The sequence below is a fragment of the Oncorhynchus gorbuscha genome, linkage group LG06 (assembly GCF_021184085.1).
Source record: "Oncorhynchus gorbuscha isolate QuinsamMale2020 ecotype Even-year linkage group LG06, OgorEven_v1.0, whole genome shotgun sequence".
NCBI classification, from domain to species: Eukaryota; Metazoa; Chordata; class Actinopteri; order Salmoniformes; family Salmonidae; genus Oncorhynchus; species Oncorhynchus gorbuscha.
This window is the reverse complement of record NC_060178.1, coordinates 102,813,630-102,841,300: the sequence shown is the minus strand read 5'-3', so window position 1 is coordinate 102,841,300 and position 27,671 is coordinate 102,813,630. Positions and strand designations below refer to the sequence as shown.

General features: G+C 43.1%; 1 protein-coding gene across 3 annotated transcripts in view; it reads left to right on the top strand.

Annotated features, from left to right (window-relative positions):
* The first annotated feature begins 1,754 nt into the window (after positions 1-1,754).
* The window catches only part of LOC124038636 (golgin subfamily A member 4-like), a 57,514-nt gene continuing 31,597 nt past the window's right edge, over positions 1,755-27,671 (top strand). For 2 of the 3 annotated variants that reach the window (XM_046354719.1, XM_046354721.1), the window contains exons 1-15: positions 1,755-1,935; positions 10,433-10,492; positions 10,872-11,243; positions 12,103-12,150; positions 12,286-12,342; positions 13,497-13,595; positions 14,124-14,247; positions 14,594-14,772; positions 18,303-18,365; positions 19,300-19,447; positions 19,542-19,720; positions 21,023-21,121; positions 22,694-22,816; positions 22,974-26,971; positions 27,171-27,292. In XM_046354719.1, the coding sequence (XP_046210675.1) occupies positions 1,855-1,935; positions 10,433-10,492; positions 10,872-11,243; positions 12,103-12,150; positions 12,286-12,342; positions 13,497-13,595; positions 14,124-14,247; positions 14,594-14,772; positions 18,303-18,365; positions 19,300-19,447; positions 19,542-19,720; positions 21,023-21,121; positions 22,694-22,816; positions 22,974-26,971; positions 27,171-27,292 (5,752 nt within the window). In that variant the 5' untranslated portion in view covers positions 1,755-1,854. The remainder of the gene's footprint in view (positions 1,936-10,432; positions 10,493-10,871; positions 11,244-12,102; positions 12,151-12,285; positions 12,343-13,496; positions 13,596-14,123; positions 14,248-14,593; positions 14,773-18,302; positions 18,366-19,299; positions 19,448-19,541; positions 19,721-21,022; positions 21,122-22,693; positions 22,817-22,973; positions 26,972-27,170; positions 27,293-27,671) is intronic. The other variant, XM_046354720.1, reaches the window with a different exon arrangement.

Sequence of the window (27,671 nt, the reverse complement as noted above, 5' to 3'; positions counted from 1 at the left end):
TGTGTATGGTGTGTGTGTGCTCATGCATATGTTGTAGTAGTAGGACAGAAGAATATTACCCCAGGAGACCATCTCATTGGAACAGGTTCTGGGAGTCTGGCCAAAGATGTCACCTGGGCAGCCATTCTTACTACTCTGTAGTGAAATGACATATCATTTGATGGGTCCTACCGACCGAGGATGAACCTGTCTCAAAATCCAACTGTGGAGAGACAACATTATAGTTAGTCTACATGTGTTTCAACAAGACTGTAATGTCCAATATCAGGACCCTCCTCTAGCCAACAAGTGCAGTTAACAGCACTTACATTACAATTCAGTTATTTAGCAGATGCTCTAATTCAAAGCATTTTACAGTTAGTACATTAATCTTTAACTACCTAGGTATGACAACCACATCTCACAGTCATAGTAAGTATGTTTAGTACAAGAAAGGTGAGTTGAACTGCAGGGTGTTCATTTTCTTTGTTGCACAGCAGCCCTTATAGCTACACATGCTCAAGATACAGCAGGTGTAAACGGTACAGAAAAATGCTTCCTGCAAGCTCCCCTTAACAGTACAGTACTACTGTAGCATTTTAATGAGATATTAGGTTTTATTGATAGCATTCAAAAACAGACAGTTAATGGTAGACTACAATACAGGACAGTATACAGGTCATGGTAGACTACAAAACAGGACAGTAACCAGGTAATAGTAGACTACAATACAGGACAGTAACCAGGTAATGGTAGACTACAATACAGGACAGTAAACAGGTAATGGTAGACTACAATACAGGACAGTATACAGGTCATGGTAGACTACAAAACAGGACAGTAACCAGGTAATAGTAGACTACAATACAGGACAGTAACCAGGTAATGGTAGACTACAATACAGGACAGTAAACAGGTCATGGTAGACTACAAAACAGGACAGTAACCAGGTAATAGTAGACTACAATACAGGACAGTAACCAGGTAATGGTAGACTACAATACAGGACAGTAAACAGGTCATGGTAGACTACAAAACAGGACAGTAACCAGGTAATAGTAGACTACAATACAGGACAGTAACCAGGTAATGGTAGACTACAATACAGGACAGTAAACAGGTAATGGTAGACTACAATACAGGACAGTAACCAGGTAATGGTAGACTACAATACAGGACAGTAACCAGGTAATGGTAGACTACAATACAGGACAGTAACCAGGTAATGGTAGACTACAATACAGGACAGTAAACAGGTAATGGTAGACTACAATATAGGACAGTAAACAGGTAATGGTAGACTACAATACAGGACAGTAAACAGGTAATGGTAGACTACAATACAGGACAGTAAACAGGTAATGTTAGACTACAATACAGGACAGTAAACAGGTAATGTTAGACTACAATACAGGACAGTAACCAGGTAATGGTAGACTACAATATAGGACAGTAAACAGGTAATGGTAGACTACAATACAGGACAGTAAACAGGTAATGTTAGACTACACCACAGGACAGTAAACAGGTAATGTTAGACTACAATACAGGACAGTAAACAGGTAATGGTAGACTACAATACAGGACAGTCAATTCAATAAAATGTACTTTAATGGCATGATGTAACAATGTACATATTGCCAAAAGCGTACTTTGGAAATTATTAAGTGATACATTTACAATATTAACAATTAAAATAATAATGAATTTATCTGTGATGGCCACTCAGTTGCTAATTTTGCTCCACGCCGGCTGCACATGCGCACTAGTCACCTGCAAGAGATGAAAGACTGGCGACCAGTAAGAATGCTGGATGCAGGAATTACATTTTAAAACAATATATTTCACTTGGAAGTACAGAATCTGGGTGAAAATATGTTTATGAAACTAAAGCAAAAGATGAACGAGGAGCAATCGGCGCAAAGGAATGCGCAGTCACCGCAACAGGCCCAGCAGGTTGGTTCAGCTAACGTTAGCTAGTTGTCAGGCTCAGCAGGTCGAGCTACAGCGTTAGCATGCTAGCTAACGTTAGTTAGCACAGAATACATTATTTTGATTTGCGAAGCTAGCTAGATAACTAGAACCTACGTCTAGGCTTGCTTGCTACCTTATTGTTTTGTGTTAAACACAACATGTATAACCGCGCTAGTATGTCCCTGCTACTAATACTATTCTGTAAAACGAAACTAATGTCTAGCTAGTTACTGCTTATAATCGATAGTCTGAGCAGCTCTGAACTAAAGTCTCACGTTAGTTTTATTTATTTTTGCTTAACCTTTATTTAACCTGGTAGGCTAGTTGTGAATGAGAACTTGTTCTCATTTACAACTGCGACCTGGCCAAGATAAAGCAAAGCAGTTCGACACATACAACACAGAGTTACACATGGAATAAACAAACATACAGTCAATAATACTATAGAAAAAGTCTAAATACAGTGTGTGCAAATGAGGTAAGATAAGGGAGGTAAGGCAGTAAATGGGCCATAGTGGCGAAATATTTACAATTTAGCAATTTAACACGAGTGATAATGTGCAGAAGATGAATGTGCAAGTAGAGATAATGGGGTGCAAGTTGGATGGGCTAATTACAGATTGGTTATGTACAGGTGCAGTGATCTGTGAGCTGCTCTGACAGCTGGTGCTTAAAGCTAGTGAGGGAGATATGAGTCTCCAGCTTCAGTGATTACGTAGAATGTATGCACACATGATTGTAAGTCGCTTTGGATAAAAGCGTCTGCTAACTGGCATATATTATTATTATTATTATTATTTTTGCAATTCGTTCCAGTCGTTGGCAACAGAGAACTGGAAGGAAAGGTGGCAAAGAGGAATTGGCTTTGGGGGTGACCAGTGAAATATACCTGCTGGAGCGCGTACTATGGGTGGGTGCTGCTATGGTGACCAGTGAGTTGAGATAAGGCTGGGCTTTACCTTAACAAAGACTTATAGATGACCTGGGGCCAATGGGTTTGGTGACGAATATGAAGCGAGGGCCAGCCAATGAGAGCATACAGGTCGCAGTGGTGGGTAGTATATGGGGCTTTGGTGACAAGACTGATGGCACTGTGATTGACTGCATCCAATTTGTTGAGTAGAGTGTTGGAGGTTATTTTGTAAATGACATTGCCAAAGTAAAGGATCGGCAGGATAGTCAGTTTTACGAGGGTATGTTTGGAAGCAGGAGTGAAGAATGCTTTGTTGAGAAATAGGAAGCCAATTCTACATTTAATTTTGGATTGGATTTGCTTAATGTGAGTCTGGAAGGAGAGTTTACAGTCTAGCCAGACACCTAGGTATTTGTAGTCCACATATTCTAAGTCAAAACCGTCCAGATTAGTGATGCTGGACGGGCGGGCAGGTGCAGGCAGCGATCGGTTGAAGAGCATGCATTTAGTTTTTAAGAGCAGTTGGAGGCCATGGAAGGAGAGTTGAATGGCATTGAAGCTCGCCTGGAGTTAGTTAACACAGTGTCCAAAGAAGGGCCAGAAGTATACAGAATGCTGTCGTATGTGTAGAGGTGGATCAGAGAATCACCAACAGCAAGAGCGACCTCATTGATGTATATATTAGTTGGCTAATTAAACTAATCTAAGCTAATTAAACTAAACTATTCTAGCTAGTGTCATGTTAGAAACACTACATAAATATAATCAAATCAATTGTTGTCTGTGTGTAACAGTATATCTTTAGACCATCCCCTCGCCCATACCCGGGCGTGAACCAGGGACCCTCTGCACACATCAACAACAGTCACCCACGAAGCATCGTTACCCATCACTCCACAAAAACCGCGGCCCTTGCAGCGCAAGGAGAACCACTACTTCAAGGTCTCAGAGCAAGTGATGTCACCGATTGAAACGCTATTTAGCGCGCACCGCTAACTAAGTTAGCCGTTTTGTGCCAGCCAGGGCATCTTTACATAACTAATTGACTGAGAGACTTAACTAGTACTGTAATGTTAGCTAGTTAGTTCCTACTAGTCCTTGGCCTTAATCATGACTCTCAGTTCCATTATACATAAGTCATTGACATTGGACGAGGGAATTTTATAAACATTTTGCATTGTAATTTCAGAAAATGTCCATATCTGCAGTAATAGTGGAATGATGGTGTTTCACAGTATTACTTACCCGCCATTGTTGTGATTGCCAATTGATTTCTCCCACCGGAGCAGCATCTGTTGACAAACTGGGAAAGCTGTTCTGACTTTCTGGCTGTGTTATCTAGTGAAAATTTGTCTGTCACTTCCTGGTTGCAAAAATTCTACACTGTTTGCTCAATTTCGGTTTGTGAGAATACAAGCATTGAAAATGGTTGGGAATCATTGTACCATTAAATATATTTTCAATATCTTATATTTTTAGTTATTTAAAATATTTCACAGTGCTTTAGATATAGTGCAATGATTCCCTACACTATTCAGTGCATGTTCTCACATAACCTGAAATTGAGCGAACAGTGTAGCATTTAACCAACCAGGAAATGGCAGTGATTTCCACTAGATGACAACCTTTAAAAATGTTTTATTAGCAACAAATCAATACATAAAGTACATGAGAGAACACAAGCATACATATTTACATTTACATTTAAGTCATTTAGCAGACGCTCTTATCCAGAGCGACTTAGATTACAAACAATAGACAATCGAGCTAGGGGGGTACAATATCACAGTACAATTACACAAGGACCTTAAGGGACATGCATATACTTACAATTCTAACAGCTTTTTTTTTGTTAGTAGAGCATTTAACCGTCTTTAAAATACAGTTCAATTTCTTTTTGTAGGGTACGAAAATGTGGTTTTCTGTTTTTAAATGTACATTTGTGTATATGAAATTTGGCCAAAAGAATAATGAAATGAATTACATAAAAATGTTTCCGCTTATTTCTATTGTATGTAAAGAATCCAAACAGTACATCTCTCCACAATAGTGTAAAATCTTCATAAATGTGTTATAAACCTACTGATGTCTTGCCACAGTTTTCTTACATGCATACAATGCCAAAAAAAGATGCAAAACTGTTTCTGGGTGGTCATTACTAAAGGAGTAATTTGAGTTGATGTTTTCCTTAAACTTCTTCATATATTGGTTGGCAGGATAATATTTATGAATAATTTTAAAGGAAACTTCCTTAATTTTGTTAACAAGTAGGTATGTGTGTGGCAACATCCAAACTTTTTCCCAACAGATATTATCAATAAATCCATTCCTATAAGGCATGACATAAGGTATATATATAGATACAACATCCTGCTGAAACAAATTGAACATGTTTCATTATTTACTTGAGGCTAAATTGATTTTATTGATGTATTATATTAAGTTAAAATAAGTGTTCATTCAGTATTGTTGTAATTGTCATTATTACAAAAAATAAAAAAATTCTGGTATCGCCTATTTTGGCCCTCCAATAATCGGTATCGGCGTTGAAAAATCATAATTGGTCGACCTCTAATTCAGACCCCTTGACCTTTTCCACATTTTGTTATGTTACAGCCTTATTATAAAATGTATTTAATCGTTTTCCCCCTCATCAAACTACGCACAATACCCCATAATGACAAATTAAAACAGGTTTTTAGAAATTATTGCAAATGTATTATAATATATATTTTTTAACCTCATCACGTTTACATAAGTATTCAGAACCTTTTTCCAGTACTTTGTTGAAGCACCTTTGGCAGCGGTTAGAGCCTCGAGTCTTCTTGAGTATGACTCTACAAGCTTGGCACACTTGTATTTGGGGAGTTTCTCACATTCTCTGAAGATCCTCTCAAGCTCTGTCAGTTTGGATGGGTAGCTTCACTGCACAGCTATTTTAGGTCTCTCCAGAGAGGCTAAATTGACCCCAGCCTGGTAACTAGACTAGGCTGTAGGCTAGTTTGACCCCACCCTGGTAACTAGACTAGGCTACAGGCTAGTTTGACCCCACCCTGGTAAACTACACTTGGCTACAAGCTTGTTTGACCCCACCCTGGTAACTAGACTAGGCTACAGGCTAGTTTGAGCCCACCCTGGTAAATAGACTAGGCTACAAGCTAGTTTGACCCCACCCTGGTAACTAGACTAGGCTACAGGCTAGTTTGACCCCACCCTGGTAACTAGACTAGGCTACAGGCTAGTTTGAGCCCACCCTGGTAACTAGACTAGGCTACAGGCTAGTTTGAGCCCACCCTGGTATCTAGACTAGGCTACAAGCTAGTTTGACCCTACCCTGGTAACTTGACTAGGCTACAGGCAACTAGACTAGGCTACAAGCTAGTCTGACCCCACCTTGATAACTTGACTAGGCTGTAGGCTAGATTGCTTTTGAAAAACAGAGCAGGTTGTGCTGGCGAGCCTCGTCTATCTGGAGGATTTGCACATTATCTGCGTTTAGAGATGGGCCTAATCCTTCTCTAGGTTGTCATCACACTGCTTTAGAATTAACATGTGGCCTACACTACTGTCACCATTGAACCATGTCATCTTTCATTGCCTGACTATAAGTGTAGAGTACATTCCACAGATATTGCAAATGATAGGCGAGTTGTTTAAATTAAGGTACTGACTCAGATGTGTTGCTGCTTTGAGCAATGTTAAGTAGGAATTATTTCCTAATATTAGCCCATAAATATTACCTGTTTGTGACTGTGTGTTGATAAAACTCTTAACTGGAAGTAAATGTACCTTTTTATAAATGTATTTGTTTCTCACTGCAAAGAGCTGTTCAGTGTAACACAATAGTGGCATACTAACCTGTCCATGTTAGCCATCTTGGAGCCCTCTAGGCTAGCAGCCATCCTATTAACTAAGTTTTTTATTGTGTTTGACTGCAGACGTCCTTGACATTCCATCACCTGGGGTTTGGAAGCCAAGCCAGGCTGGATAGTTAGCTGTTGACACAGTACCACCAGACCAGTACTCGTAGTAATCTGCTAGAGATAGCCCTTACTTATCCACTCTGGCCTGAGAGACTGTGTACCACCACAGACACCACATCCTGCTCCACCTCTACCCTGCTTCTAGCACCACAGACACCACATCCTGCTCCACCACTAACCTGCTTATACCACTACAGAGACCACATCCTGCTCCACCACTACCCTGCTTATACCACTACAGACACCACATCCTGCTCCACCACTACCCTGCTTATACCACCACAGAGACCACATCCTGCTCCACAACTACCCTGCTTATACTACTACAGACACCACATCCTGCTCCACCATTACCCTGCTTATACTACTACAGAGACCACATCCTGCTCCACCACTACCCTGCTTATACCACTACAGACACCACATCCTGCTCCACCACTACCCTGCTTATACCACTACAGAGACCACATCCTGCTCCACCACTACCCTGCTTATACCACTACAGAGACCACATCCTGTTCCACCACTACCCTGCTTATACCACTACAGACACCACATCCTGATTTAACATTAGAAACCACACCACTACCCTGCTTTTACCTATCCAGCTTCAGATTCCATTATTGACAGACACACATCCTGCTCCACCATTACCCTGCTTATACCACTACAGAGACCACATCCTGTTCCACCACTACCCTGCTTATACCACTACAGAGACCACATCCTGCTACCACTACACTGCTTATACCACTACAGAGACCACATCCTGCTCCACAACTACCCTGCTTATACCACTACAGAGACCACATTCTGCTCCACAACTACCCTGATTTAACATTAGAAACCACATTCTGCTCCACAACTACCCTGCTTTTACCTATCCAGCCCCCTCAGATCTTCCATTATTGATGGGGAAGGAGTAGGGAGCAAACTGGACGAATGGCTGGTTGCTGTCTTCCACCACACTTATACCACTACAGAGACCACATGTTCCACCACTACCCTGCTTATACCACTACAGACACCACATCCTGCTCCACCACTACAGAGCTCCACCACCACATTCTGCTTATACCACTACAGAGACCACATTCTGCTCCACAACTACCCTGATTTAACATTAGAAACCACATTCTGCTCCACAACTACCCTGCTTTTACCTATCCAGCCCCCTCAGATCTTCCATTATTGATGGGGAAGGAGTAGGGAGCAAACTGGACGAATGGCTGGTTGCTGTCGCTTACACACCATGACAGACTGTACGAGACTGCTTCCTTCAGTCTTCACATCCAGAGGTCCAGTACTATTTACCTTAGTGATTATATCTGTTTCATTCCAGGAAGATGTTATCTTGCCCTTGTTTACGTCCCTTCTTAGATCTGAGACAATCGGTTAGTTGTAGGCTAAGCAACAGCTCCACCTAGTTTCCTCCATTACTGCCTTCACATGTCCTGTCAGACCTGGAAAAGAGGACTGAGTGAAGGGAAAATCTTCCCAGAATGATCCACAGCTCACTTCCTGCATCGGACTGTGCCTTGTCTAGCACACATGACCTAACCTAGCCAGGATCCTAGACAGGATCGTGGAATGACTGGCTGTGGTTGTAGATGGTGTGGCAATGGGAATGTGTTGTAGAATGACACCAGTACAGCAGGACGTTAGGCCATACATAACTGATTCAGGGCTAGCCTGTGTTCCACCACTCTGTCTTTTCCTTGTGTGCCTGTGAGGCAGGGTCAGTGGTATGACCTACAAAACACACTAGGCCTGAACTCTGGCCCAAAGGCAAATGTCTGTTTATTGTAGTCAAAGCAGACCCAGCTTTGTAGCCTTACAGCAGACCAAACACATTGTGAAGTGTGTCCTTTCTCATCGGTGTCACAAAAAGCTGCCTCCCATATATAGGTTACCACTTTGTGAACTGGGGTTGCTGCTGTGTAGTGATTCAATATTTTCAGGTCATTCTATGAAGCGTTATCTAAAGTAGACTATTTAATTTTCTTTGGTTTCATAGTTACTGTAATTTGACCTTTAAAATAAAAATATAAAAATATTATCTAGTATGATCAATATCAGACATTCTTAGATAGGTGTGTGAGATTACATCTGACTGTGCAATATGTCTGTTTCCAAAAGACCAATGGGAAGGAGGAGAGTGAACAGGAGGAGGAAAGTGTTAACCAGTTAACAAATGGTCTGAACCATCCAGCCCACCCAGCTAACGGTCACAATACTACGCTCCAGCTAGCCTACAATAGCATCCTGCTGCAGTGACAACCATGTACAGCAATGCCAAGCCTTTGTCCTTCATCTTCAGCTGCTGGCTCCTGATTGAGTTTGACTGTTTGTTATGGCTGCTGAGCAGAAAAATGGCTACCCATTGTTGTTTCTAATGGCTATCACTTGTAGTTCTATTTGAACCCCTCTCTGTTCCGTTACTATACGTGTAAACTACAGTAGAGAGATGCCTTCTATGTTGTAGTTTAACCCTGCTGTTTTCTCCCAAGTTTCCATGAGGGTACCCAACTACAGTGGCTTGCATTGCTCCTGTCCAAGCAATACTGATGTTCAGAGCCATGTATATTAGATGGCCCTGCTAATATTGCTTGACCCTATACAGTCATCAGGGCTAATATTGCTTGACCCTATACAGTCATCAGGGCTAATATTGCTTGACCCTATACAGTCATCAGGGCTAATATTGCTTGACCCTGTACAGAGTCATCAGGGCTAATATTGCTTGACCCTGTACAGAGTCTAATATTGCTTGACCCTGTACAGAGTCATCAGGGCTAATATTGCTTGACCCTGTACAGAGTCATCAGGGCTAATATTGCTTGACCCTGTACAGAGTCATCAGGGCTAATATTGCTTGACCCTGTACAGAGTCATCAGGGCTAATATTGCTTGACCCTATACAGTCAGGGCTAATATTGCTTGACCCTATACAGTCATCAGGGCTAATATTGCTTGACCCTATACAGAGTCATCAGGGCGTAGCAGTACAGGGCTGGCTGGGTGTGGGACATATGGAAGACTAACAGGTCCAGGTACCAGGGCTGGCTGGGTGTGGGACATATGGAAGACTAACAGGTCCAGGTACCAGGGCTGGCTGGGTGTGGGACATATGGAAGACTAACAGGTCCAGGTACCAGGGCTGGCTGGGTGTGGGACATATGGAAGACTAACAGGTCCATGTACCAGGGCTGGCTGGGTGTGGGACATATGGAAGACTAACAGGTCCAGGTACCAGGGCTGGCTGGGTGTGGGACATATGGAAGACTAACAGGTCCATGTACCAGGGCTGGCTGGGTGTGGGACATATGGAAGACTAACAGGTCCAGGTACCAGGGCTGCGTCTAACATGGCACCCATTTTTATTCCCTGTTCTACGTGGCCCCTATATAGTGCACTACTCTTTCAACAGGGTCCATATTCAAAAGTAGTGCACTTTATAGGGAATAGGCTGTTTGGGCCTGGTCCAAGTTGTTCACTATCTATGTTATAGAGTGCCATTTCAGAGACACCCCTGAATAACCCCTGGTTACGTTTGTTCTAACCTCTTTCTCTCCTGCCATAGAGAGGCACCGCAGGATCCCCCAGAGGAAGCCTCAATGGAGATGGGAGGGCTTCTCCTCAGGCAAGTTCATACCCACCCTCCTAACATCTTCCTCTAGCTTGTTCATCCCTTTTACCTTCTCCTTTAAATGTGACTTATGTCCTAATTTCAGAACAGGTAAAGCAACTAAGAATGAAGGTTAAGTTGCTATGACAGTGAATCATCTGCAGAGGCAGTAGAAGATGCATTCTGATAAACATCTGGATGTAGATAGTTTAACAGAAGGAGTGGCTTTGTTCTTTAACCCTCATTCTTATCCCATGTCGACCTCTAGTCTCTAGCAAAGGCTATGTACATGCATTTCAGTTCAGTGTAGTTGGCTATCATGGAAATGAATGAAGTAAAACACTCCACTGTCCTGTCAGTAATACACTCCACTGTCCTGTCCTTCTCCACACAGAGAGAGGAGTCCCAGTCGTTTACCCAGAAGCTCCGTGTCCCATCTGTGGAGTCTCTCCTCCTCCGTGGTGCCAGCCGGGCCGAGGGCCTCTTCCGTTCCCCGCCCAAAGAGGGCTTGAACCGCAGCCCCTCTCTCAACTCCCTCACCCCCCTGGGGGAGAATGAGGCCCTGGCCTCCCCCTCTGCCACCCCTCCCACCCCAGCCTACGGCCCTCCATCCCCAGCCTACGACCCTCCATCAGACATTGAGAGCGAGGCAGAGGAGTCATATGGTAGCTCTGAGGTCCTGTCTGCCCTGTCTAGAGAACAGCTGATCCATCGGCTACACAGGGTGGAGAAGAGCCTGGGGAACTACAGAGGGAAATACTCTGAGGTGGGGGTTCAAATGCTCTGAGGTGGGGGTTCAAATGCTCTGAGGTGGGGGTTCAAATGCTCTGAGGTGGGGGTTCAAATGCTCTGAGGTGGGGGTTCAAATGCTCTGAGGTGGGGGTTCAAATGCTCTGAGGTGGGGGTTCAAATGCTCTGAGGTGGGGGTTCAAATGCTCTGAGGTGGGGGTTTCAAATGCTCTGAGGTGGGGGTTTCAAATGCTCTGAGGTGGGGGTTTCAAATGCTCTGAGGTGGGGGTTTCAAATGCTCTGAGGTGGGGGTTTCAAATGCTCTGAGGTGGGGGTTTCAAATGCTCTGAGGTGGGGGTTTCAAATGCTCTGAGGTGGGGGTTTCAAATGCTCTGAGGTGGGGGTTTCAAATGCTCTGAGGTGGGGGTTTCAAATGCTCTGAGGTGGGGGTTTCAAATGCTCTGAGGTGGGGGTTTCAAATGCTCTGAGGTGGGGGTTTCAAATGGGGTTTCAAATGCTCTGAGGTGGGGGTTTCAAATGCTCTGAGGTGGGGGTTTCAAATGCTCTGAGGTGGCTTGTAGAAATTAGTCTCAAAAGAAATCCAAGTGTAATAACTATGCAATCAATAGGTGATTACTGTTTCAGCAAGTAATGAGTCACTATGATCTAGAGCAGGAAGTTAGGATGCTGTATGTCTATAATACACCTCTGATGTACCAGTCACTATGATCAGTCCTCTCTTTCTCATCCAGTCGGTCTCTAATACAGATGAGTAGGAACTTGGCCTGCTATGTCCATGTTTGATTTACCTTTCTAAACATTGTCTTTATCATTCCATCAACTTCTCTTTTTCTGTCTGTCTCTCCGTCTCTCTCTGTGTTCACTCCCCCGCCCAGTTGGTCACTACCTACAGAACGGTACAGAGAGAGAAAGAGAAAAGCCAGGTAATTTTCCTAAACTGCCTCAATACCAGATTACATATAGATATGCTGTGTACGATTGGAGGATGGAAAACACTTCTATCAACACTCACTGAATGCTCCTCATTAACTACACTGATGTTCTGCTTTTCTCCTCAGACCATTCTAAGCCAGAGTCAAGACAAAGCCCTCCGTAGGATAGGGGAGTTGAGAGAGGTACGAGTAGGACCAGCATCTCTCTCTCTCTGATAAAAACCTGTAAAATGTTGAACTCTATCAAAGTACTGTTTATGGGGTCTTATTTTAGTCCAAAAGCACTCTGTTATTACCCGTTACTCTCTCTGATTGAACTCAAAAGCTTTTAAGACGCAGACCACCCCTGAGTCACAGCAGTAGAGTTGGAACTCCTGAATTCTTTATCAGTCATGACAAAAAAAAGCGGGCTGAGCTAAAGGAAGGAAGACCGGAGCAGGAGGTTAGCTAAGTCAAGGAAAGAGAAGATGGAGAAGGTCAGCTAAGTCAAGGAAAGAGAAGATGGAGAAGGTCAGCTAAGTCAAGGAAATAGAATATGGAGGAGGTCAGCTAAGTCAAGGAAATAGAATATGGAGAAGGTCAGCTAAGTCAAGAAAATAGAATATGGAGAAGGAGGTCAGCTAAGTCAAGGAAATAGAATGTGTAGAAGGAGGTCAGCTTAGTCAAGGAAAGAGAAGATCGAGCAGGAGGTCAGCTAAGTCAAGGAAATAGAATATGGAGAAGGAGGTCAGCTAAGTCAAGGAAATAGAATGTGGAGAAGGAGGTCAGCTAAGTCAAGGAAAGAGAAGATCGAGCAGGAGGTCAGCTAAGTCAAGGAAATAGAATATGGAGAAGGAGGTCAGCTAAGTCAAGGAAATAGAATATGGAGAAGGAGGTCAGCTAAGTCCAAGGAAAGAGAAGATCGAGCAGGAGATCAGCTAAGTCAAGGAAATAGAATATGGAGAAGGTCAGCTAAGTCAAGGAAAGAGAAGATCGAGCAGGAGGTCAGCTAAGTCAAGGAAATAGAATATGGAGAAGGAGGATCAGCTAAGTCTTCTCTGAACCATGATGGTGTTTGATAAGCAACACTAGTCTTCTCTGAATCATGATGGTGTTTGACAAGGCCATCAGTGTGAGCAAGGCAATGCACATAACTACTTATCTTGATCACATAATGAGTAGTTATTTGGGATGTAAGGTGTTATTGTAGATCAGTGATTCAGTGAGAAGTACGACGGCCATTCAGTCAATCACAAAATATCTCACTAGAAGCAGTGTTCCCTATACAGTATGTAGAAAGTATAGAAACACGATTCTCTGAGTGCTGTGAACCTTGAGTATGACTTGTTCCTCCCCAGGAGCTGCAGGTGGACCAGCAGACTAAAAAGCACCTTCAGGAGGAGTTTGATGCTGCCCTGGAGGAGAAGGACCAGATGATTACTGTGCTTCAGACACAGGTGGGTGTTTATATACACAAACTCTACCAAACATGAAGAACAGCTGCTCCTTCCATGACAGACTGACCAGGTGAATCCAGGTGAAACCCTTATTGATGTAATTGGTTAAATCCATGTGTCAGTGTAGATGAAGGGGAGGAGGATTTTGAAGGATCGAGACAACTGAGACATACTAAACTTTTGAATACTTTAATACACATGTGAATTTATCCCAATACTCTCTCAATTTTAGGGGAAAAAAGCATGTACAAAAAGTGCTGTAATTTCTAAACGGTTCACACGATATGGATGAAAATACCCTTAAATAACCTCATTGTATTATTTCAAAGTGCTGGAGTACAGAGCCAAAACAAACAAAACATGTCACTGTCCCAATACTTTCGGAGATCATTTAATTTCTACAGTTGATATGAAATAAAATACACACATTGAAACACAAAAATGTTATGTTAAACACTGTCTGTATAATGTTGACTGTTGAATAATGTGTGGTCACTAGCCTGGGTTGCTCTGTGTTTCAACTGCCAGGTGGCCCTGATGAAGAAGCATCTGAAGGGGGTCCCTGGTGGAGCTGTGGCCCCTGAGGTTGAACACCCTCTCCAGACTGAAGATGACTCCGGGTCTGCCCAACAGAGCCCCTCCACAGACACAGGTGCTATACAGTACAGAACCATAGTCTTAATGATGATTATAATGATGGACAGTAGCAGACCTGGGTTCTAATAATGTCTGCTGCAATGGAACCAATCGATTAGTTCCCAAGGAGCCAACCCTGCCCATCTGGTACTATTGGCGGGCTCAACCAAACACTCCAAAGTTTTTGGATTTCAAATACTATTTGGACCCAAGTCCGAGTAATGTATTGTCAAAATGTTTGTCACAGAGCCATTTGCCATTTATCGAGTTCATAAAACCACAACAACAACACCAAGCGTTAGTGCCTCTGTCATAGTTAGTCCTCCCTTTTCTGACTGATCCTCTTTACCTGCTCTAAACAGCAGGGGGCAGCGCTGACCCATCTAAAAGCATTGAGGTACTGCAGAAGAGGGTGACACACCAGGAGAATCTGCTCCAGAAGTGTAAGGAGCTGCTGAGGACATACAAGGAGCGCAACACCCAGTTGACCAGCGAGAACGACACTTTGCAAGAGAGACTACAGGAGCTGGAGAAAAACAAGGTGTGTTGACCAATGTCAGTGGAGGGAGAAATGGAGAGGATGTACTATGATAGTACTTCATGAAATGAAGATGAAAGTTGTGCGATCATAAATTAGCATTATTGCGTTCCAGCCATTACAGTGAGCCAGTAGGTGTAACCTGCGTTCCAGCCATTACAGTGAGCCACTAGGTTTAACCTGCGTTCCAGCCATTACAGTGAGCCACTAGGTTTAACCTACGTTCCAGCCATTACAGTGAGCCACTAGGTTTAACCTGCGTTCCAGCCATTACAGTGAGCCACTAGGTTTAACCTGCGTTCCAGCCATTACAGTGAGCCACTAGGTTTAACCTGCGTTCCAGCCATTACAGTGAGCCACTAGGTTTAACCTGCGTTCCAGCCATTACAGTGAGCCACTAGGTTTAACCTGCATTCCAGCCATTACAGTGAGCCACTACGTTTAACCAGCCATTACAGTGAGTCACTAGGTTTAACCTGCGTTCCAGCAATTACAGTGAGCCACTAGGTTTAACCTGCGTTCCAGCCATTACAGTGAGCCACTAGGTTTAACTTCCAGCCATTACAGTGAGCTACTAGGTTTTTTACGTTCCAGAATTACAGTGAGCCACAAGGTTTAACCTGCGTTCCAGCCATTACAGTGAGCCACTAAGTTTAACCTACGTTCCAGCCATTACAGTGAGCCACTTCAGCCACAATCCATCTTCTGATCAATTTTCAGGCTTCAAACATAAAGATATAAAACTGTATTTTTTTGTGAAGAATCAACAACAAGTGGGACACAATCATGAAGTGGAACGACATTTCCTCATATAGCCGCCACAGAATTGACCCGTCTGTACTTTAGTGCGCTGTAGTTATGAAGGTACTTTAATACATGGGTCTGAAGATGAGATGTTCTACTGAGTGTCTGATACCCAGAATCCAACACTGTTGTATTGCCTGAAGGGTAACACCATGTGCACTGTTCCACATCATCCATAGGAGTCTTCATGGTTTAGTGATGATGTACCTGGTCTGTGGGATGACTACATATCTCTGACACATCATCCATAGGAGTCTTCATGGTTTAGTGATGATGTACCTGGTCTGTGGGATGACTACATATCTCTGACACATCATCCATAGGAGTCTTCATGGTTTAGTGATGATGTACCTGGTCTGTGGGATGACTACATATCTCTGACACATCATCCATAGGAGTCTTCATGGTTTAGTGATGATGTACCTGGTCTGTGGGATGACTACATATCTCTGACACATCATCCATAGGAGTCTTCATGGTTTAGTGATGATGTACCTGGTCTGTGGGATGACTACATATCTCTGACACATCATCCATAGGAGTCTTCATGGTTTAGTGATGATGTACCTGGTCTGTGGGATGACTACATATCTCTGACACATCATCCATAGGAGTCTTCATGGTTTAGTGATGATGTACCTGGTCTGTGGGATGACTACATATCTCTGACACATCATCCATAGGAGTCTTCATGGTTTAGTGATGATGTACCTGGTCTGTGGGATGACTACATATCTCTGATACATCATCCATAGGAGTCTTCATGGTTTAGTGATGATGTACCTGGTCTGTGGGATGACTACATATCTCTGACACATCATCCATAGGAGTCTTCATGGTTTAGTGATGATGTACCTGGTCTGTGGGATCACTACATATCTCTCACACATCATCCATAGGAGTCTTCATGGTTTAGTGATGATGTACCTGGTCTGTGGGATCACTACATATCTCTCACACATGCACACATGCTGTACACACACAAACTATCTCTAGAACAGTGTGCGTCCCAAATGGCACCGTTTTCCCTATATAGTGCACTACTTTTCGACCAGAGTCCTGTGATGTCATGTGTTGGATTTGGCTCAAACATAACACTTTGTATTCCGGATGCATGTTTTGCACTATTACTTTAGTGCCTGGTTGTTATTCTGTCATTTAGGTTAGTATTGTGGAGTAACTACAATATTGTTGATCCATCCTCAGTGTTCTCCTATCATAGCCATTCAACTCTGTTTTAAACTCACCATTGGCCTCGTGGTAAAATCTCAGAGCGGTTTCTTTTCTCCCTTGTAACTGGGTTATGAAGGTTACCTGTATCTTTGTAGTGACTGGGTGTATTGATACACCATCTAAAGTGTAATTAATAACTTCACTATACTCAAAGGGATATACGTTTTACTTTATTTTTACCCATCTACCAATAGGTGCACTTTGTGAGGCATTGGAAAACCTACCTGGTCTTTGTGGATGATTGTGTGTTGGAAATGTGCTGCTTGACTGAGGGACCTTAAAGATAATTGTATGTGAGGGGTACAGAGAGGACACACACACAGACAGACATAAGCTGTCTCCCAGGCCACCCTTTGACCTTCGGGATCTGGTATTTCTATGGTGCTGATGTCTGTTTCCTATTTGTCTTATTGTATGTTCTCACACGGTAGTGTCAGAGAGCTACACGCCACTGCTGCTAAACCAACCTAACCTTGTCTGTAATTTAGGTCTGTGTGGTAGTTGGCCTCGTATGCAGCCCCTGTTAGCGACCGCCTTGTGGCTGTAGTGGCCAGGCCTCATGGGTAGTGAAGGGAGACTAGGGAGCGGTGTGGTGCTGCATTGGTATCTGATGAGCTCTCTGCCTGCCTGCCATGTACAAACACTTTGGAAACTATCTTGGTCCTTCCTTGATTTTATCTAACCAGGAAAGTAGCCTGGTCCCAGAGCTGTTCATGCAGTAGGGCCAATGACCATAGGAGTTGGCTATACAACACACAATCATATTGGACCAGGCTACCAGGAAAGAGCCTTGAGGTTCATAACCTCTTGCAAGGGTAACCTGTGCAATAACCTGCGCACGGTCCTGATGCTTTAAACAAAATGTTGTACGAAGGGTTCATCCATTTGTATGATATCTGATGCTTGTACCCCTGCTTAATGGTTATGAGGGGTAGTTGGTTGTCTAAATTCAGGGCAGTGTTATTCAGTACAGTGCCCTGACCTTAACTACAGCGGTTCTCCTGTTCCTTAACTACAGTGGTTCTCCTGTTCCTTAACTACAGTGGTTCTCCTGTTCCTTAACTACAGTGGTTCTCCTGTTCCTAACTAATTCTCCTGTTCCTTAACTACAGTGGTTCTCCTGTTCCTTAACTACAGTGGTTCTCCTGTTCCTTAACTACAGTGGTTCTCCTGTTCCTTAACTACAGTGGTTCTTCTGTTCCTTAACTACAGTGGTTCTCCTGTTCCTTAACTACAGTGGTTCTCCTGTTCCTTAACTATAGTGGTTCTCCTGTTCCTTTGATAACTTCCAGATGAATAGATGTTTTACTGTCAAAGATGTCCATTAATCCTTACCCAAAGAGCACCTACAATCTATGCTGTAGAGCTTCTCATCGCTTTCTCCCGTTAACATTTATTAACAGCTCTCTCCTTCCGTCTCAGTCCTTATGGTTGCTTTGATACCTTGCACATTAAACTATTTTTGATGTATCTCTTTTTGTTTGTCTACCCTACAGGAGCTGCACACCACTCAGCTGCGTGGTGCTGAGAACCTCATAGAACAGCTGGAGCAGGACAAGGTGAGTGAAGAAGAGGGGTTCTTAAAGGGATCGATCGACCTACCTTGTCCCAGGGTGTTGAAAATGCAAGTCAGGAGATTCTGGATATAGCTAAGCCAGCTATCAAACTTTAAAAAATATTTGATTAAAAGTGAACTGTTCATTTTATAAGGTTGGTCATATATCTTGATTGAAGTTTTTTTTTTAAGCGTCTGAGTCAGTTGGAGGCTAGTGGCACTTTAAATTGGAGGACAGACACATTGTAATGGAATGTTATAACACATGGAAACCATTACAATCACCCCATCCTCCCTCTACCAGCCTCGACTGCTCTGCTCCTAACTTTGTCTGCCCCTGAAATGTCCTTCTCACTCCTGCAGTGATGCTTAGTGTGAATCTGTGAAATGTAGACATGCTTGTGCTCTGCCACTGAGCGCAGAGACACTTCATTCACGTTTATTGCGCATGACCCTTAACCTCTACCTCTGCAGGAGAAATGTGTGTGTGTGTTTGACCCCAGCTCTGCTGGAGTCGAGACGGTCGTTCGTGAGGTCACTGAGGAATGTGGGTTAGAGTTAGAGGTACAGCGTAACAGTCAGAACAATTTAGGGGCCTGGGATTTGATTAAGACACAGTACGTAGGAGACAACATCAATCAGTGGATTACTGGCAGACATCTTAAGTTATTTAGATACATTCATGCCAACAATGTAAGGAGAGTGTTTGACTCACATCCCAAAAAGTCCTTCATGTGTCCTGTCTGCTTCCTTGCTTCCTGGTTAGAAATGATACCTGTCTGATTGGAAGCACACAGATCAAAACTGAATGAATGCTTCCACTTTGGAAATAAGTGTTTTCATGAATGTGTTATCCTCTGAGATCACATCTGGTTGATATACAGCACCTATTATAACATTGAAAGTCAAATTCAATCTAATCCTGGCTCTACCTTCAGGGCATGGTGATTGCAGAGACGAAGCGTCAGATGCATGAGACTCTGGAGATGAAGGAGGAGGAGATCGCCCAGCTCCGCTCCAGAAGCAAGATGGCCACCGCCCAGACAGCAGAACTGCAGGAGCAGAAAGAGAAGTCTGAGAAAGCTGGTCAGTGGATCTCCTCCTCGTCTCCTCTTCCTCTATATCAGTGTGCATGTCCAGTATCTAACTGAGGATGTGTGTTTGCACCTCCTTCCCCCAGCGTTTGAGGAGCTGGAGAAGGCTCTGGCCGTGGGCCGGAGGGCTGAGGAGGCGCGGCGGCTGCTGCAGCTCCAGCTACAGGAGCAGGTGAAGGAGGTGGAGAGGGCTGGGGAGGAGGAGAGGAGGGGTCTGCAGCAGGAGCTCACCAGGGTCAAGCAGGAGGTGGTCACCATTTTGAAGGTGAGGTACATCTACTGTACATCTAAATACTAATGGAATACTCCTTCAGAACTTATGGAGTAAACGATCACTACTCACCCACTACCAAGAGCAATTCCAAGTGTCAAGACCAAGTGTCAATTCCATTTCAGTAGTCAATTCACAAAGTTAAATAATTCCCAATGTCCTTATTAACAGCATAGAATAGATTTGGAATTTCAGTGTACTTCCTGAAGTAAATGGAATTGACCACAACCCTGACCAAGAGCTCTTTAGAACAGAGGAAAACCATTATTCAATGAGTTATATTGTAATATAACAATAAAAACCACCTCTGCATATATTGTATCGCACCCGTTTGTTTCATATTGCCTATTAGCTAGTTTATTTAAATGTTGATGATTTATTTCAGGTTTGCCTCTTTTATAACCATTTACTGCTCCGGTTTGTTATGTTGTCCTGTTTCACTCCATTTCACCTTCAAGACTCAGACTACGGAAACCACATCCAGCTTCTTTTTACTTGGGTATTTGGACTTGAAAATCATTTTAATTACCATAGTGTGCACAAAGCGTTTTAGTTTCCATTTTGACAGGTTTTTGTAACTCCCTCTCTGACAACTTTTCCTGAATCAACTCTGCTCCTAAACTTCAATGTGGAAGAACAATTATTTCCCCAGATTTTCTCATTCCTCTGGCTTTTTGTCAGGTATCAGGATACAGATTGCCATGTTCTTGGTTGTCCCACTGTATGTATCATCATGCATCACCGCACATTTAAATTGAATAGATTCACCTCTGTGGTTAACAATATGATTCATACACATTGCGGTAACCATAAGTCAAGAATAACCGAACACACATTTGACAAGGACATTAACGTTCTCATGCATTCTGGATATTCTCCAGGTAAAGTTAAATCTTCTGCACACAAAGAACTGTTTCTGCTCATGCCATGGGATTCCCTAGCCCCTACTCAAACAAAGACTCGTGTTTCCCTGTAGAGTTAGCATGGGCCAAGTAGCACCCAGGCTAGCAATTCAAAGCAGATCAGTATAATGCCGTGTCAACGAAGGGGTTCCTAAGGCATGAAGGCATATCATCTCTTCAGCACAAACACTTTAGCAACATTTTTTCAAACAAATGATAAATAGTGATCTGATTTACTACTACATATCAGCATGATATTCAGAGGATCCCTTTGGGAGTGTTTTTGGGGACCCATGATGTTGCTAGAGCGATGCTCTTACCGACTACCTACCCCTATGACTCCTACATTGCAGTCATATGAAGGACTACTGTTGTGCTACATTGTGTGTTGTAGAAATCCTCAGAGGAGAAGATGGCAGAGATGGACAAGCTACATAGTGAAGCACTGGCCAGTAAAGAACAAGAGCTCAGTGCTCGAATCAACCAGGCTGTGGTAAGTTCATATCACCCTCTCCACTTTCAAGTTGTAACATATATACTGCAAAACAAACTCACTTCTACTATTGTACAAAGTGTTTGAGCTGTACGTTTAAATCAGGGTTCGAGACTGCGTCCAGAACATCCTTATTTGTGATCCTTTGACATGACAGAGCCACACAAAAAAATGTATTGGTCGCTAGGGTGCCAGTGAGAATGATTTAGCTGGTCACGATAGTTTAGTTTTGCATGGTATTCTGAAACTTCTGTACTTTTTTGATACTAGAACATGAAAAATGGTTCGGTACTCAAATTTGAGGTACTTCCGGTATTGAGAGAGGATAATGTCTATCAGCACAGCCGCAATCCTTATAGCACGAGAGTTCCGTGCCTGCTCCACTCACTCACTGCTGGCTCTAGCCTGTCCTGAGGAACCACTGCACTCACTGGGAGTCTAGGCTGCATCATGTTAGAGCCCCACTCATGCTGCGTATAAGTTAACACACTTGAATAATGCAACACGACAGGTAGAAATGTTGCAACTGTTAATTACTAGGGTAGGAACAATACTAGTATTGCAATATTTTTTATTTCACCTTTATTCAACCAGGTAGGCTAGTTGAGAACAAGTTCTCATTATTCATTAGTATAGTTGAAAGCGAACAAAACACAAAGCAGATTTTTAACTTGTTTAGGAAAGCAGCCCTAATGTTGGAAACAAATATCATTATGCTGTCATCCAGAGTCACATTTATTTATTTTCCAAACTATATCACACACTATTTGACATAATGCAGGTTTTTAAAGCACCAAAGAGTTTGAACTGCTTTGTGTTTTCATTTCTGCCTTGGAAAATACATTGCTATACTGGTCTTGTTTTTACTGTTTGCAAAACTATGTCCATTACAGGCTAGAACACTGCAAGAAAATACCGGTAGCTTCCAGCTTTGTAGGGTCACTTTCCTTGCTAGCTTACAGCAATGCACTACCCATAATGCAAAATATGCTGATTGCAACCAAAAACCGTAGTTATTCCAAAAGAGAACTTGATTCATTCACTTCGTCTCCCTGGTCTCACGTCTCTTCTGTCTTTCTCACTGTGTGAAAGACGTCATTAGGTCTTAGAGACAGCATGCACTTTTATGAAACAAGAGATTTCTTCTTTTATGCAAATGTTGTTGATCAGTACAATAAAATCTGTCCCAATTGGAAGGGAAATGTATTGTTTTTCACCTGTATTGTGAATAGGCTACATCTTGATTTACCCAGTTTATTAATAGAGATGTACCATTCAAATAAATTAGTACCATTGTGTTGTTATGTAGTTAGATTGGTAAAAAGCTTATTCAAACTGATTGTCACTATCGGTGTGCAACCGCGAAAAATTGGTCTGACCAAATCATGTGCTGGTGCCATCAACTGAAAAAGTTACTAGCACCAGTTGAAACAGTTATTCTATATTTTGTGCATATTTCTACTTGTTGTTTCTAGTTCTGTTTTATTGTGAGAGTTCTGAGTAAGATTTCCAATGTAATTATTACATATGGCAAATTAAACTTTAAACTTCAATTGTGTGTGTTTTGTGTAGGATCAGTGCAAAGAGGAACTGGCCCAGGCTGCCAAGGATAAGGAGCAGCAGAAGGCTGCCATAGAGACCGAGTCGCAGACCAAGGCTAATGAGATAGGGCTGGAGCTGGAGACTGCCAGAACTGTGAGTTCTCCTCTTGAACGTTAAGATACTCTATCTCCAAAAATGCTACACATTGTTGATTCTACAGCTAATTATATACTCGACTGTATCTACAAGCTTTACATTGTTGGTTGATTCTATGGCAAACATACAATAAATACTGCACATCTCATTACAGAGAATACTGAAACTCGAGAGCTCTCTGGAAAAGTACACCCAACCTGGATCAGTTCCATCAACAGATGATCTCTCTACTCCGATGGAGGAGCTAAGGATGAAACGCAAGAATGAGGTGACTGCACTAGAGGAGAAGCACTGCGAGGAGATGGAGAAGCACAAGCTAGAGCTGCATCAGGAGCTCTTAGCCCAACACAATGCTGCTATGGAGGAGCTCAGGGCAAAACACAGAGCTGAAGTGGAGACCATCTTGAAGGAGAAAACGGTCCAGTTACAAGCCCATGATGAGGACATGAACCAGAAGACAATGGAGAAGCTGGATGTGAAACAGACTCAGATGGAAGCCCTTTCCTTTGAGCTCCAGGAGTTGTTGAGGATCAAACAGGTTCTCGAGGAGAGACTGGATGCAGTTGAAAACGCTGGTGGGTTAGCCAGGCAGGAGTTGGAGCAGAGGCTACAGGAGGTGCTGACCAAGCACAGTACAGATATTGAGGAGATCAAGCTGCAGCATGAGCAGTCCCTGGGAGGAATGGAGAAGATGCTAAAAGATGAACTCAACAAGGTGACGATAGTGCTGAAGGAGAAAGAGAAAGAGCTTGAGGCTCAACTTGTCTATGAGAAAAGCCTGAAAGAAGAGTCCAAGATGGTTCTTCAAGACAGGAATGCGAAGGTTAAGGAATTGGAGGAGCTTAGAAAGAGTTTAAAGCAGGCCCAATCAGAAAAGAAGGGCCTTGAGAAATCTAATGCCCAACTCAGTAAGATTAGAGATGAACTCTCAGAGTGCAGGAGTCAATTAAAATATTTTGTGCATAAACTGGAAACAACTCAAACTGACTGCCAGCAGAAAGAGGACACTCTTCAACAAAAGGTACAGGAGCTTGAAGTGCTAGAGAAGCAGTTGCAGCAGGCTAAGAAGGAGCTCTCTGACCAGGATAAATCTTACACTGACGAACTGAACTCTAAGCAAGAGGAAGAAAAACGATTAAAGAAACACCTGGAAGACCAGAAGGCTGCTCATGAGAAGAAGGTGGACAACATTAAGAAAGACATGGCGGCCAAGTGGAAATCACAGGAGACAAAGATGGAGAATTGTAAAACTAAGACCAAAGAGATGCAGGATAAATTTAAGAAGAAGCTTCAGGAGCAAGACGAATCTTTGAAAAAGCAACTGTCAAAGAAGGAGTCAGAGCTACAGCAGAAAGAACAAAAACTTAAAGAAAACATCCTGGACTCTCAGACAAGTTCAGAAGGCCTGAGCAGTGCTATATACCAGCTTGAGTCCAATCACAAGGAAGAACTAGAGAAGATGTGTGAAGTCCATAAGCAAGAGAAGGAAAAGTTTGAGAATCATTGGCAGGAAAAGATGGGACAACAGGAAGAAGAAATGCAGGAGAAACACACACAAATACTACAGGAGAAGATACAGGAAGTGGAGGAGGTCAACCAGCAGCTTGCAACCACCATGGAAGAAAAAGAGCAAGTTGTGCAGGAAGTGAAGGACTTGAAGGAAGAGTTGGTGATGAGACAGACCACTGTGCAGAAACTGCAGGCCCAACTGAAGGAAGCCGCAGTCAAAATGGAGAGTTTATCTCAAGCTGAGGCAATGTTCAAAAAGCAAATGGAGGCGGTCGAGAGGAATCTGAACACTGCTCTTAATGAGAGGAACTCCTTCCAGGATCAGCTGAACAAGACTGAGAATAAGGCAAGAGAGAAGCTCAAGTCTCTGTCTGAGAGGTTTGTAGACACTGAGAAGCAGCTTCAAGCTCTTGAGGCTTCTAAGGGTAAGGAAGGGGAGGCAGTTCAGAGGAGACTTGAACAACATTCTCTTCAACTAGAAGTCAAGGAAAACGAAATGCAGAAGCAGTTCGCTGGGATCAGCAAGGAATTAATGCGTTACTGCCGTGACATTGAGGCCAGCATCGAAGATGGTACAAAGGAGCTCTCTGAACGGGTCGAGAGCAGAGTGAGCGAGCTGAAAGACCGAGTTCTGGGTAATCAGAAGAAGATAGCACATCTTAAAAATGTTATCCTTACAAAGGTTGACAGGATACACACTTTGGAGAAACAACTCCAGCAGAGTACAGAGGGGAAGAAGAACCTATGCAGTTCACTAGAGCAGATGACTGTTCAACTAAATATACACAAAGATGATATCAAATCCTTAACTGCTGAGAGGGAGTCTCTACAGAGGGAGGCTGAAAATCACTTTCAAGCTCTCTCAGAAAAAGTAATCTGCATCGAACAGCTCAGTGAGGAAAACCAAACAATCTCAGAGAATGTCAAAACAAATTTGGTGCATATCAGCAACTTGGAGAGTATCATAAATGACTTGAAGACCCAGTTCGCAGGTAGTCTTACTGGGAAGGATGAAGCGATATCACTGCTTGATCAGCAGCACAAGGAGGAGAGAGAGAGACTTGTTTGCCAAATGGCGGAGACCATTGACAGACTAGAGAAAGAGAAGACATTTGCAGTGGAGCAAGCCAACGCCTTCAAGAACAACCTCACAGAGTTCAAGAGGAAAGCAGAGTCCAAGTTCTCTCAGAACCACAATACTGTTAAGTCTCTGCAGACCAGACTTGATGATACGGAGAAACAGATCTCTGAGAAGGATGAGGCCTTACAGAGGCTGATAGCCAGCATTGACAATCAGTCCATTAGCAAGTCAGAAATGGACCAAGTCTTGAGTGAAAAGGAGCAGAAAGTCAGTGCCCTTTCTTTGGAAGTGGAGAGCTGTAACAGCCGGCTCAGTGAGCTGGAGGAGCAGTTGGTCTTCAAGACAAAGGAGAGCGAGCAGCTAACTGCTGACCTGAAGCAGCAGCACAGTATCAGGGAGCATGAGAAACGAGAGCTCACAGAGCATCTACAACAGACTCAGGAGCAGTTCAGAATCCAGAATGGAAATCTAGTCCAGGCAACAGAGGAGAAATTGCAGTCCATGGAGAGAGAGAACCAAACTTTGAAAAAAGAGCTGGAACGGCAGAGGGAAGTCTTTGACAAGATGAAGGATGAGATTCTCAAGACCAAAGATGAGACTCTGAAGGTGGCTGAAGAGAAGTTGTCAAAAGGCAATGCTGGGAAAGTGGCTGAGCTGAAGAAGAAAGCTGAGCAGAAAATAAACCAGATTCAGAAACCGTTGACCTCACAACTCGAGGAGAAGGAAAAGACTGGTGTCAAAGCCCTTCGGACACAGTTGGAGGAGGCCAAGGTAGACAAAGCGACAAAAAAGCAGGGGGCGGAAACCCTGGAGGAGAAAGGAACATCCCTTGAGGAAGCCATGGCCAAGATGAAGGAAGAACAGGAGAAACACATTGAGCAAATTCATAGTGATGAGAGACTGGAAAAAGAGAGCTCTTTACAGAGTTTGAAGGACATGTACGAGGAAAAGCTATCGTTGCTCCAGAGAGACATTTTGAACCAGGAGAAAGCCCTAGCCAAGTGTAAGGAAGAACAAGAAAAGCACCTCGAGCAGCTTCGGAATGACGAGAGACTTGCGAAAGAGAGCTCAAAGAACATGTTCGAGGGAAAGTTATTGTCGTATCGGAGAGATGTTTCGAACCAGGAGGAGACCAAAGCAGACGAGACCGTCTCAAGGCTTGAGTTTGAGAAGAAGCTCAAGGAAGTGGAGGAGGAGAAGGTCAACCTTCTGGCTGAAATCAGCCACCTCAAGGAAGATCTGCTTGAGAAGACTGCACTGATTGAACAGCAAAATACAGAATTAGTCCGCTTAGAAACACAGGGTCAGAATGCAGTGGAGGTTGTGGCGCATTGCACTGCAGAGCAAACCAAGAGTCTTACAGCAGACAAGGGGGAGAACCACTCTCTGACGCAGGAAGATGGGGATGCTGAATCTCTGTTGTCCATGCAGAATAAGCTTACGGAGGCGGTGCAGGAGAAGCAGAATCTACAGAAATACCTGCGAACCCTGAGGAAGGAACACCAGCAAGACCTGGAGTATGTGAAGAAAGAGTTGACCCAAGAGAACGAGAAGAAACTCATGTAAGTTTGACCTAATGTTCTGCCTTAGTCAAACAATCAAACAAATACAATTGTTGAGAAAGCCCTTTGTCATTTGAGTTCAGAAAATAATTGTGTTTATTTCCTTTCCATTATTCCTGTTTTTACTTTCAAATTCTGTCTTCCTCTGTGTTTTCTCTCCATCCATACTGTATTTTATGTTATTCTCCCCATTGAACAGGCTTGAGGTTGAAGATCTGGAGATGAAGCACAACTCGTCCCTGAAGCAGCTGATGAGGGAGTTCAACACACAGATGGCTTTGAAAGAACAGGAGCTGACTGCTGCAGTGAAGGAGACCATTGGTGAGAGAGAGTGCCGTTGAATGATGAGACACTGTATTCCCATTGAACCTTCAGATTAATAAAGTCATAGCTTTCTTTTTCTACAGTTCACTTTCTATTAGTCAGCGCCTCAGCAAGTTTTTTGGGGTTTCTGCTTCTAGCTACTTATGTTACTATTACCATTGACTGTCACTGCCCAAAACACTTAGAAATAAATATACAATATTAAATCATTGTTTCAAAAGTACATTTGTTTTGTGTAACAAATGGTTTAAGTTGTTAGTTTATAGTCTAACAGTACTCTCAAACTTCACCAATACAAATTATTAATTGTTTTATCATTTGTCATGAATGTGTGGAATTGAGTAAAATCCACATACATGAAAGTGTAATTGGTGTT